Raw genomic sequence first — 13429 nt, 5'->3', positions numbered from 1 at the left:
GATAGCCTTATTGACTGTCTACAGCCCAGATTAAGGCAAGTGGCTCAGTTGTTTCCCTTCCCTCTATCCAAAAGTCAACTACCTCTTTAAAAAGGGCTGCAATAGGAAAGGTGGTGAGCTTTGATGGATGATGAGTAACAATACATCTCAATACATCTCCTCAACACCACTACCACCCCACCTGTAATTGGAATTTAATGTTTGGATTTATCTTATTTGTGTCTGAGAGTGTGTATATACAATAGGTAATTAATGAATAGGATAGCATTTGTTTATTTGATTGCTATAACCATCCAACTTAGCAAATGACTGTGTGTGGTTCATAATTCAAAATATGTTACAATTAAAATCTTGAAAACATTTTAAAATAAAAAGGGGGGCTGCCCTTGAGGAGCATCCGGCGACTTCAGCTAGTGCAGAACGCGGCCGCGCGAGTGATCGCGGGTGCACCCCGATTCACCCGCATAACACCCATCCTCCGCGAGCTGCGCTGGCTACCTGTCGATCTCCGGATGCGCTTCAAGGTGCTATTAATCACCCATAAAGCCCTACATGGCAGTGGATCTGGATACTTGAGAGACCGCCTTCTGCCAATTACATCCCTGCGACCAATAAGATCCCATAGACTAGGCCTCCTCCGTATCCCATCGGCCAGCCAGTGTCGGCTGGCAACCACAAGGAGGAGGGCCTTCTCAGCAGTAGCCCCGGCCCTTTGGAACGAGCTCCCCGTGGAGATTCGTACCCTCTCCACCGTCCGAGCCTTCCGCATAGCCTTGAAGAACTGGCTCGCCCGTCAGGCCTGGGGATAAGAATCGCTACCCCGCCCGAATGATGAATGTATGTTGTTTACTATTTTATTATATGTTGTTGTCTTAATGTTGTATTCCCCCCTCCCTGGTTTTCTGTGAGCCGCCCTGAGTCCCCTCAGGGAAAAGGGCGGCCTACAAATGCTAATAAACCAAACCAAACCAAACCAAAAGCAATACAATACAAAACAGTAAACAGTAAAAAAAAAACCATTAAAACATCTAATTCAAAGAACACACAAAGTAACTCCATTACTGGAGGTTTTCAAAAATAGATTGGGACAGTCTAAGACTCCTTCCTCGAGCAGGGATTTGGACTAGACAACCTCTGAGATTCCTTCTAGCCTTATGATCCTGGACTAAGGTCCTTTAGTCTTGGAAAGCCTGCAAAGCAAAGCAGGAAGGAGTGTTGGCAATGTATCACACAACTCCTTCCTCCCTATCTATTTGTTACACTATTTTTAAACATGGATTGAGCTTTCTTGAAGAAGAACATTAAACCCGTGTTTAAAAATAGCCTCTGCTAACAGTTAACAAGGATGCAGAAGGGATGCCCGTTGCAGTACAGGTGTACAATCTCAACTATTAGGAGGTACACACAAGTGCGCAGTGTGGTGAATAGAAAACTATAACGGCATCATACAGCATCCCTCCATAACACCTGTCAGCTGCTCAGAAGGTTGATTTTTTTTAATATTGATTTAAAAAAAAATCTTTTATGGCACTAAACATCTAAAACTTGATTAAACTTCACATGATAGGCTATGAAGTGGCAGTGTGAAAGCCAGCTTGTATCTGTATTTTATGCACAGTCACTACGAGCAGCAACCATCTGTCATTCAACCAATCCAGGTGTTAGGATAAAGATCGACCCAGAACCTACCAAGCTAAAGGGGAAAGCCTAATTTGAAAGAATTGAACTGTTACTGTCTATCAGTCCACCTAGATAAATCAGACAGGAAACATGAACAGATGAGCTAATTACATTAATAGAATCTTGCACGTCTAAAGGTACAAAACTCCCCTGTCTGATCAATTAGGCCGGGTCCTTCTTACGTTCCTTCCTCTAACCCATTAAGTCACTGGGAGCTCCTCCCTCTCTTGTGTGAAATTTCCAAGGCAGCATCTCTTCTCCTCATCACTTGAGATCATTCTCAGAATGGTCCTTGGGGGACAGTGCCTTGGGATAGGAAGTCACAGATCTTCTTCAATCTAAAGAGGCCAATAGTTTCTAGTTGATTCTATGCCTTACACTCATTTGATAGAACAATTACTTAAACCTATCAGTTTAGACAATAAAGGTACTGTATTTTTTGGAGTATAAGACACACCTCCCCCCCCCCCTAAAAGTGAAAATTTAGGTGCATCTTATAGACCAAATATGGGCGTTTTTGGCCTCCTAAACCCTCCGTGTGTCGTGTTTTCGCTCTCCCCGGGCCCCAGAAGCACTCTGCAGGCCAAAAATGAGCACCTTTTAGGTGAAAATGGGATGTTTGGAGCACTGCAGAGTGCTTCTGGGGGCCGGGGAGGGTGAAAACGCAATGTGCGGAGGCCAAAAACTATTTTTTCTTGTTTTCCTCCTTTAAATTTAGGTGCATCTTATAGTCCAAAAAATACGGTACTATGGCTTGTTGCCTGCTTTAACAGGAATATACTATTTTAAAACCAGAAGAGCTTTAAGCTGTTTTAGGTTTGGATTTGGGATCAGAATGAATCCAGAATCATGATACTGGAGAAAGCAAAGGATATATGTTTGAGATATGTACCCTGACTAAACATAAGTAGAAAAAGTCCTTAAATTCACTAAAGTGAGCAAGAGCCAAAGAAGAGATAAAATAAAAGGTGTAAGATGTAAGGTGTAAGAAACTAGCCCAACATTTATTATTTTTTAATTTTTCATTTCTGAACTTCTAAAATGGTGACTTGGCAGAAGGCAATAAACCACCACAATGGCTACATTCTCAATTTACCTTTGTAATAGGGCATTAAGCCCAGGAAAGCCTGCCGGACTTTCTCTCCTTTCAGGGGCTGGAGCTCTTCTAGACTCTCTAGCAATGGTCCTATGGAATAATACTGAGCTTCCTTGTAAACAGACCTCACTCGTTCTCTCGGAGGTAAGTCACCAGATCGTAGAAAATTAAGTACATCACTAAAAATAAAAAGGAAACAAACAGAACTGCTGAAATAGTGGCTCCCTCTTCTCTTGTGAGAGATGTTATTGAATGTAGCAATTTTGTTTATTATTATTTAAATATTTTAAAAGCAATTAAAAACTCATCAAATAGCACATTTTCAAGTTCTTAAAAACATAAGACTGCAAGCACCATTTTTAAGGGCCATTTCCTCTTCACTTCTGCACAGGAAAAAGTACCTATGATGAAGCTTGAGGTCAAGTATGTATGAACTATTTAAAGACAGAAAATGCAATACATTGTTCAGGTAACTAAGAACTATAAAGACAGTTTCCTGAGAATAAATTGCATGAAAAGTTGCAGCCTAATATATTGAACAAATAACCTGAACTGAAACTACGGACAACTGGCAATATTAAGAAGCAAAAAATGGATTAAGTGAAAATGTATCTAAAACACTACTTTCTAAAACACAGTACCTGTTGCAACATGGATGTTACTTAACCATGCACCTAAACATTGTTTTCTAAAACAGAGTAGCTGTTTGCAATCTGAATGTTACTTAAGGAAGTACCAATCCTTGGCATTTTACATATTTTCTGTGGGCCTCACTCTGAAGAAAATATGACTGCAAAGGAAGAAGAGGTATAGGGACAGGATACAAAATTAACCTACTGGTCCAAGTACTTTATGGGGAGAAAAATAGCACGTCGTCAAATATTATGTACCCAAAATATGTTCCATCTCTGTCAATAAAATATCGGCCTTCAGCATCTGTTGGGATGTAATGCCGGCCACTGAACATGGCTGACAACATGGTGTCTTCATGACGTTTCAGTGTTGACAGCCTGGTCATGAAATGGGTGCCTCCAATGTTTAGTGGAACTACTTCAGGGAACTGGAAATAATAAATGGCATTGAAAGTTAGACATGGCATGGAGAAAACAAAAAAGTGTTTTCATTCTCACGTAACACCAGAATTTGGATCACTAATGAAGTACAGGTAGTTCTCCATTTAAAGCAGTTTGTTTAATGACCATTCAAAGTTACAACGGGTGCTGAAAAAAAATGACTTATGACTATTTTTCCCACGATCGTTGCTGCATCCCCAAGGTCACATGATCAAAATTCAGACACTTGGCAACTGTCTGATATTTATGACTATTGCAGTTTCCCAGGATCGTTTGATCACTTTTTGCAAACTTCTGACAAGCAAAGTCAATGGGGAAACCAGATTCATTTTACAAACCATGTTAGTAACCTAACAACCGCAGTGATTCACTTAATAAATGTGGTCCCAAGGAAGATGAGGCAAAATGAACTTAACAAATGTCTCGCTTAGCAACAGAAATATTACACTCAATTGTTAGTAAGTCGAGGAGCACCTGAATAAAACCTTCCAAGGAAAGTATATCTGATTCCAATGTTTTCTCTTAGACAACAATTGTGGATATAACAACAATTAACAACAGAGGTAAGACTGCAATAAGAAGGGCTGCCTTAGGTGATTTCAAAAAGAATTAGAGACAATTTTAAAGGCTTATCAATAGTTACAAGTCCAACAGCTATATTTCATTTGCGATCATTTGTGGAATGCCTATTTTAATCACAATGCAGGAATAAACATTGTGGGGAAAAAAAGATAGGGAGTTCCTAATAAATCCTATTTCTATCACTCTTAGAAGCAAGTAGGCAGGCTGGCTTGAGAAAAAATAGTTGTTTAGGCAACTTGTGCACAAACCATTTAATAAAATCATCACAATTTGAATTGTGCTGAAACCAAACTGATAATTAGTGTAGCTGCGGTATAGTTAATGCAGTATCAATCATGTGAATGTCTTTGCTAGCCACACTGCTACAATCTTGATAAATGTTTCTAGATCATAGGTATCAAACTCGCCATGTCACGTTGCCATCATGTGACATTTTGCAACATTTCCCCCATTTGCGGAGCTGGAGTGGGCGTGGCCTGCACATGATGCATCTGGCGTGCAGGCTGCCAGTTTGACACCCCTGTTCTAGATAGTCCTCAAAATAGGTCCTGTATACAGCATTCTGTAGTAAAAGCACCCATGTAACATGTGTTTTAACATATGTTTCACCAAGGGCAGGTCTGACATTCCCAAGAAGAACCTAAGCAGGGTAAAAACATACTGTAATTGGGCACAGCTGCTAACTGAGCATCCAGAGACAAAGCATCCCAGATGTATTCCTAATGTAAAGATTAAGTATGCCACTTAATAGCAATTGCTGGGGTTCTATAAAGCAACCCTGTTTCTTGAAGTATTTGGTGACAAAGGGAGGAAGGAGAATGCTGGACTAAATTGATCTAATTCAGATAGCTGCAACGTTTATGTCACCATGAACATTGAAACTTAACTCATGTAAATCTCTGGGGAGAATACAGGATCAGGTTGTATACAGATGAGACAGAGAAAAGGAACATACAGAAGATTCAAAGATCTTCAATAAGAACGACCAGTATTCTCAAGTCTATTTGTCTATCTGCAATAGCAAACTTATCTGTGAATTTATGAATTTTTTACCCATTCCGAATACTAATAAAACAGATTTGGTAGTCACACCTTTCGAACTACCAAGAAAATGACAGTTGGTCTTACCTGAACTGTTGTTTTAGGAGGTTTGCAGGATTAGCCAGGACTGGGTATTGTGATGTCCAATTGGCCTCGAAACAGAGTTAAAACTGAAGCCACACCTCTGTGCTCCTTGCTTCTGGTTCCCAGTTTCAACAAGTCAAGTCCACTGCAAAACACCTGAAAACAAGTCATAAGGGGACACGCCCTACCCCCTGAATTCCCCAACTCCTGGACCAATGCTAGGGCAGGAACCTGGCTAATCCTGCAAAACTCCTAAAACAACAGTTCAGGTAAGACCAACTGTCATTTTCCGGAGGAATTTGCAGGATTAGCCAGGATTGCGACATATCCAAGTTAACGTCCCTCAGGGGGGGACACTATTGTTCCTGGGCCCCTCATGTGCTACCACCTGTTGTAATACCCTATGATCAAACACCGCATCAGCTGATGCAAAAGCATCTAACCTGTAGTGCCTGACAAAGGGAGACGGGGACGCCCATGTAGCAGCCCTGCAAATCTCCGCAATAGGCACCTGTGTGGCCCAGGCTGCCGAGGTAGCACTCCTGGTGGAGTGTGCTGTGATGCCCTGGGGCACCGGAAGGTGCTGAACCTCATAGGCCAATGCAATGGCCAATTTGATCCACCTCCCTATAGCAGAGGAGGACACCCTCTTCCCCAAGGAAGACGGATAAAAGGAAACAAAGAGTGCCTCAGATTTCCCGAGGCTCTCCGTGCGCCTCAGGTAAATGCGCAAGGCACGCCTGACATCCAGCCTGTGCCAAAGGCGTTCCCTCTCAAGAGACGGTTCCAGACAAAAATCCGGTAATACCACCTCCTGTGATCTGTGAAAAAGGGAGTTAACCTTGGGAATAAAGGTCGGATCCAGTCGCAGGACGATCCAATTATTTTGGAATGTGCAAATATCCGACCTGGAGGACAACGCCCCCAGTTCGGAGATGCGACAGGCCGAGGTGACCACCACAAGGAACACTATCTTAAGGGTCCCGAACTTCAGGTCAATCGTCCTCAGAGGTTCGAATGGTGCTCCTGTCATCGATTGGAGAACTGTAGTGAGGCTCCATGTTGGAAACCTGTGGACTACCGGGGCAGAGATTCCCTGCACCCTTCAGGAACCTTTTAACTAACGGAACCTGGGAAAGTGGAAGGAGCCGCCACCTGCCTCCTAAGGGTGCCATGCGAGAGCCCCTTATCCAACCCATCTTGGAGAAACTCCAAGATGTGCGGTACCACAGCCTCACAGGGATTCACTCCCGAGACCTGGCACCACTCTGCAAAGACCCGCCAGGTGGAATCATAAATCCTGGTGGTGGAACCCTTGCATGAAGCCTCAATGGTGGAGATTACCCTCTGTAAAAGCTGGGCGGCCCTCAGGCGCTCCCACTCAATCTCCACACAGCTAGCTGCAGCCCCTGTGGCTTGGGATGCACCAGGTTCCCCTGCCTGAGGTCCACATCCCTCCCCGGGATCCTCCACAGGTGTGACACCAACAGGCACATTAGGTCCGTAAACCACACCCGTTGTAGCCAGTAAGGCACCACTAAAATGAGCTCCGCCCTCTCTGAGATCACCTTCCAAACTACCCCAGGAGAAGGGGAAGGGGAGGGAAGGCGTAGAGCAGACTCTCCGGCCACGGAATCCGAAGCGCGTTGACCCTGTCCGTCCCCCAAGTCAGGAACCGAGAGAAAAACCGATCCACCTGAGTGTTCTGTGGTGTGGCAAACAGGTCCACCTCTGGATGGCCAAACCTGGAGCAGATGGTCTGGAACAGTTTCGGAGAAAGGCTCCACTCTGCATGGTCGACCATGGCCCAACTGAGCCAGTCAGCTTGATGGTTGTTCACTCCTGTGATGTGCTCCGCCCTGAGCAATCGAAGATGCCTCTCCGCCCAGGCGCCAAGTGCCATTGCCTTGGTTTGAAGAGCCCTGGAGTGTGTGCTGCCCTGTCGGTTGACGTGGGCCTTTGCTCCCACATTGTCAGTTAGCACCAAGACGTCCTGATCCCGAACATAGTCCTTGAAGTGCTGCAGTGCTAAGTGAATCGCCCGCAGCTCCATCCAATTTATATTGTGCTGGAGGTCCAACCAGGTCCAATGGCCCTGCGCCATCCGGGACTCCAAAAGAGCTCCCCACCCATACAAGCTGGCATCCGTGGTCAGGATGAGGCACTCCGGCTCCCTGAACTCGCAGCCCTTGTGCAGCACCGGGGAGAGCTACCACCTCAACAACAGCTGTACCTGCAGCGTCACCGGAACCTTTTCCTCGGAATTGCTGGAGTTGGACCTCTGATGCGGCAGGAGACGCCACTGGAGCGGTCTCGCGTGCAGACGAGCCGAAGGCACCACGTCTATGCAAGAAATGGATTTCCCCAGCAAACTGGAGAGCACCACCACAGGAACGAAACGCTGACTTCTAACTTGTCTAACTAAAGCTACCAAACTAATCTTACAGTCGTGGGAGAGGAACATCTTCCCCAACCTGGAATCTCTGATAGTCCCCAGGTGAAGAATCCTGGTGGTGGGGACCAGGGAACTCTTATCTAGGTTAGCTGAAAAACCGAACTGTTGGAGCGTGGACACCACTAACGAAATGTCCTCCTTCGCACGCTCAAACAACGACACCTGAACCAAGATGTCATCAAGATAACATTGGATCCTGATGGCGCGCTCTTGGAGGGAAGCCGCCATTGCAGCTAGTACCTTAGTGAAAGTCTGAGGCACCGACGCCAGGCCAAACGGTAGGGCCCTATACTGATAATGCCTGCCTAAATAGGAGAACCTGAGATATTTACGATGACCAGGGAAGATAGGGACATGGAGGTAAGCCTCCGTCAAGTCGATGGAGGCCTGATCACCGCCAAGATGGATTTAAGGGATGCCATTTTGAATCTCCTATAGAGCAAGTGAAAATATAGACATTTTAGATCCAGTATCGCTCTCCATCCCCCCGAACTTTTCGGAACGACGAAGAGGTTAGAATAGAATCCTGACCCTTCTTGGTCCGGTGGAACCGGTTCCACTGCTCTAATGTCTAAGAGGTGTCGGATCGCCTGCCTCATGAGAGAGCGTTTATCCTTACTCTTGGCGACCAAAAACATGCAAAAGTGGTTCGGGGGAATGGAGAGGAACTCCAGGCTAAATCTGATGGTGTTCAGAACCCAGGCATCAGAAATAATCTCAGCCCAGGCGTCAGCAAACAGGATCAGTCTGCCACCTATGGGTGGGGTCGCTATTGACCTATCTGCCCCAGTGGTAGGGACGGCCACCTCCCCGTTGAAAGGGCCGGGCCTCTTCCCCTGGGGTTGGAACCTAGGCCTATCCCTAGTGTAGTGCCTATCCGACTGCCTATTTGATCTTGGAAAATACCTGCTGCTTTGTTGAGCTTCCTGATCTGACTGACGATAGGACTGCTTCCAAAAGTAAAGTGCAGATTTTTGCTCCGACTTCTTAGCAGGCGTGGGCATGACCTTCTTCTTATTTTTGTCCTCAACGAGGATCGGGTCCAATGGGGCACCGAAAAAGGATCCCCCGGAATAAGGTGATGAGGCCAGATGCCATTTCGCCTTGTTCTCAGCTTGCCACCCTCACAGCCACAGGAGACACCGGGAGGTCACCGAGGATGCATCGCCCGGGAGGCATACTTCATGGCATGCAGAGTGGCATCAGCAGAGAATTGTGAGACAGCAAGCAGCTTGTTGAGATCCTGATGAGTACGCACCTCCTCTGGAGGAATCCACTCATGCATCTGTTGGAGCCAAAGGATAGCCGCGCAGCTGAAGAACGACAATGAGGTAGCTGCCTTGATGGCCCACACAGAAGACTGGAATGTTTTGCGAAGAGTCAGCTCCGCCTTCTTGTCATCGGTCTTCAGGTAGTCAGCCAGACACCACCGTAGACGTGGAAGCTAATTCCACCACTGGAGGGTCAACTGTGGGCACCTGCAAAGCCTCAGAAAAACTAGGCTCCATGTTAAAAAAATCTCCTATCACTGCTACTAGGGTTAGGAAATGTCCCTGGCTTTTCCCACTGCTTCTTAACTACTTCTAAGAACAACTTAGGGGCAGGGATATCTTCCTTCGCTGGAGGAGGCTCTGAGTAAACTCAGTCCTCTGGCTTCTTTTCCAGGCCACCTTCCTTGGCACCTGATTTGGCACTCTCTGTCTCACCCAATTGCACTATGGCCCTGGCCTTGCGCAACACTGATTTGAACAAATCCGGGGGAAACAAGCCTGAAAATGCTGGTGCTTCAGGCTTTGAGGGATCCTCATCATCGGACATATCTACTTCTCTCTGAACCTGATCCCAGCCATGGAGCCTTCAGTAGCCAGAGAAGGAGAAACTGGCCGGCGCACACCTGAGGGGGAGGGTCTTGGCCTGGCCTGGGCATCACTGCCCTCCCCAGTGGCTTTTGCCAATTGCCGGGCTCACAGTTCCTTTCTGTAACCCAGTAGAAATTCCATGTGAAATTGCAGAGGAAATAAACCTCTGAATGCTTGCAGGAAGCTGCTCCATGTCTCTAATGAAGGAATCCTCCTCCCCCACCTGTACACAGTCATCACTCTGTGGAGCCAAGGATGGCCTAGTGGGACTATCCCCCCTGGCCCCACTGCATTGAAAAGGATCCCTTAGATTGGGGCCCTGGTCTACCATGGGAGGGAGAGGGGAAATATCCCCTGCATATTCCCTGAGATATATTGGGGAATCCCCCCTTGGAGGTGACTTAGACCTAGATCTAATGGGCGATCTGGATCTCAGGGGAGAACTAGGCCTACCCCTCTGTTCAGCCCTGAACACCTGCTTTTCCAGGGCCCTGTGCCTCCTTTCTTCATCGCTCTGTAAAGCCTTGGAAGGCTTCCCATCAGCCATGGTCTTTCGCAGCCTTACAGAAGGTGTGGGCTTTTCCCGGATCCCACTGGAAGTTCCCTCCACAGGAGACAATTTTTTTTGGGGGGGGGATGCAGGATGGCACTGGATTGTTTTATGGATTTTCAGGAACCAAAAGCAACTCATCCTTCTTCAGCCAGACAGAGTTGAAACTGGGAACCAAAAGCAAGGAGCAGAGGCGTGGCTTCAATTTTAACTATGTCTCGAGGCCAATTGGACATCACAATACCCAATCCTGGCTAATCCTGCAAATTTCTCTGGAAAACTGACTAGGTCTGAGTACTGGTGTACTAAAGTTTGGTTTAGGTTTGGTTTAGGTTTGGTTTATTAGATTTATATGCCGCCCTTCTCCCAAGGACTCAGGGCGGCGTACAACATTAAAAGAAACACATAACACAAAAGTTAAAAAAAAATTAAATAAAATATCCCAAACAAACCCAATTAGAATTGACAATAACATTTTTTTTAAAAATTCAAATTAAAATTAACAATGATCAATAATTTGTTTTGTTTTGTTCGGGGCAGGCTGGCTTGCTGGAAAAGCCAACTTTTTAGGGTGTGTCAGAAGGACCGGAGGTCGGGGATTATACAAAGCTCCGGGGGCAGCTCATTCCAGAGGGAAGGTGCTCCCACAGAGAAGGCTCTTCCCCTGAGGGTTGCTAGCCGACACTGTCTGGCCGACGGCACCCTGAGAAGGCCAACTCTGTGGGATCGCATTGGACAGTGGGAGGCTACCGGTGGCAGTAGGTGGTCTCGCAGGTACCCTGGGCCTAAGCCATGGAGCGCTTTAAAGGTCATAATTAGTACCTTGAATCGCACCCAGAAGACAACCGGCAACCAGTGCAGACCGCCTAAAAGGGGTGTAACATGGGAGTACCTAGGTGCCCCCATGATAACCCGCGCAGCAACATTCTGGACCAGTTGCAGCCTCTGGGTGCTCTTCAAGGGCAGCCCCATGTAGAGAGCGTTACAGTAGTCCAGGAGAGAAAGGATGAGGGCATGAGTGACTGTGCACAGAGCATCCCGATCCAGGAAGGGGCGCAACTGACGTACCAGGCGAACCTGGTAAAAGGCCCCCCTGGTCACGGCTGTCAGGTGTTCTTCTAAACTAAGCCGCTTATCCAGGAGGACGCCCAGATTGCGGGCCCTCTCTGAGGGGGCTAAAATTTCTCCCCCTATCATCAAAGATGGAACAAGATGAACAAATCGGGATGACGGAAACCACAGCCACTCAGTCTTGGAGGGATTGAGCTTGAGCCTGTTCCTCCCCATCCAGATCCACACAGCCTCCAGGCATCGGGACATCACATCGAGGGCATCGTTTGGGTGGTTTGGGGTAGAGATGAAAAGTTGGGTATCATCAGCATATTGATGATACCGTACCCCAAAACCACGGATGATCTCACCCAGTGGTTTCATATATATGTTGAACAGGAGGGGTGAGAGAACCGACCCATGGGGCACCCCACAAGTGACACGCCTCGGGGTCGATCCCTGCCCTCCAGTCAACACAAACTGCGACCGATCCGACAGGTAGGAGAACCACCATAAAATGGTGCCCCCCACTCCCAACCCCCTGAGTCGTCGCAGTAGGATACCATGGTCGATGGTATCAAAAGCCACTGTGAGGTCTGGCTTCGGGGGGAGGACCTGCCGCCGTCGGGAGCTCAACGGAGCTCCTCTCAGGGTTCTGGTCTGTATATCTTATAAGATCTATAGATATCTCCCCTTTCTGGCAGAAAGGGGCAGGGAGAAGGTCAGTCGTTAGGATCTCTTTGTAATTCATAGCCTTTTTTTTGCTGTGAATGGAGAAGAGGTTCAACATTAGCTGAGCTTTTACTCCAGCCAGTTCTCCGCAGCTGCCTTTTTTGCAGCCCTAGGCAGATTGCCCCCCCCCCCCAGGACAAAGCTAAGCTATTTAAAAATTAATCCGGGCGGGGACCATTCCTGAGGAATTTCTTTTATTACTATCTAAAATACCAGCTTCAACTTTGCAAAAGGCTCCCTTTTCTAGCTGCGTCACAAGATGGCGATCTTATAGCTTTTGTGTTTGATGTGACGTACTTAGTCAGCCCTACTCTCCTGAAGGCTTCTCCGTATTAACTGTTAAAAGATTAACTGAGGGGAGCAGAGACTTTGATTCTTGGCTAGCCTGATTGCTTGTCTTTTATTTTTATTCTGGAATGGCTCCCAAATCTAAGCAGAAGCGCTTCCTTAATAACATATCTCAAAAAACTGCTATGAAGCCGCTACCCTTGCCTCCTACGTCCTCCACTGGAGATTTGTTAACACAAGAATTTCTTCTCAAAACGCTTAATAATTTCAGACAGGAAATTAATCAACTGATATCGGATTTATATGATCAATTTGATGCTAAAATTGCTCAAGCAAAGGAGGATATGATCGGAGTAATGACAGTCATGACAGATTATATTGCTGAAACGGAGGATAAATTGGAACTTTTGGAAGAAACTAACTTTAATTTGACATCCAAAATTCAAACGTTACAACAGGAAATTGAAAATGCTCAAAAACAACTTGTCATGATAAATTATAATAAGACTGCCTTCGCAATAAGAGTTAGAGGACTGCGTGAAAACGAACAGGAGAATTTGAAACAGATCTTCTTTGAGGCTCTTAGCCGCTCGGTGGGAAGTCCGGGACTTAACTTTGATTGGCAGATTCAAAAAATTTACCGCCAGAATTCGTGGGTAGCAAAACAGCGACAGCTTCCGAGGGACATAATTATATACTTTACCACAAGGGAATCCAGAAATGTGATAATACAGAAGCTTTACAACAAGAGGTTGAGAATTGATGGACAGGACTTGATTGTTTTTAAAGAGATACCATCTCAAATATTAAGAGCAAGGAGAGATTACATTTTCTTAACTGAAGAACTCAGAAATTCTCAGATTCCATACAAATGGGAAGTCCCAGCTGGCATTACAGTTACATTTGGCAATCAAAAACACCGCATTAATTCCGTCTGTG

General features: G+C 46.2%; 1 protein-coding gene across 1 annotated transcript in view; it reads right to left on the bottom strand.

Moving 5' to 3' along the window:
* RABGEF1 (RAB guanine nucleotide exchange factor 1) overlaps positions 1-13429 on the bottom strand; it is a 69114-nt gene that overhangs the window by 49082 nt on the left and 6603 nt on the right. The window contains exons 3-4 of the mRNA XM_032216108.1: positions 3667-3836; positions 2777-2955 (exon numbers count right to left, since the gene is read on the bottom strand). Coding sequence (XP_032071999.1) covers positions 2777-2955; positions 3667-3836 — 349 coding nt within the window. The remainder of the gene's footprint in view (positions 1-2776; positions 2956-3666; positions 3837-13429) is intronic.

This window comes from Thamnophis elegans, chromosome 4, assembly GCF_009769535.1.
Source record: "Thamnophis elegans isolate rThaEle1 chromosome 4, rThaEle1.pri, whole genome shotgun sequence".
NCBI classification, from domain to species: Eukaryota; Metazoa; Chordata; class Lepidosauria; order Squamata; family Colubridae; genus Thamnophis; species Thamnophis elegans.
This window is presented reverse-complemented; position numbering and strand designations above follow the sequence as displayed.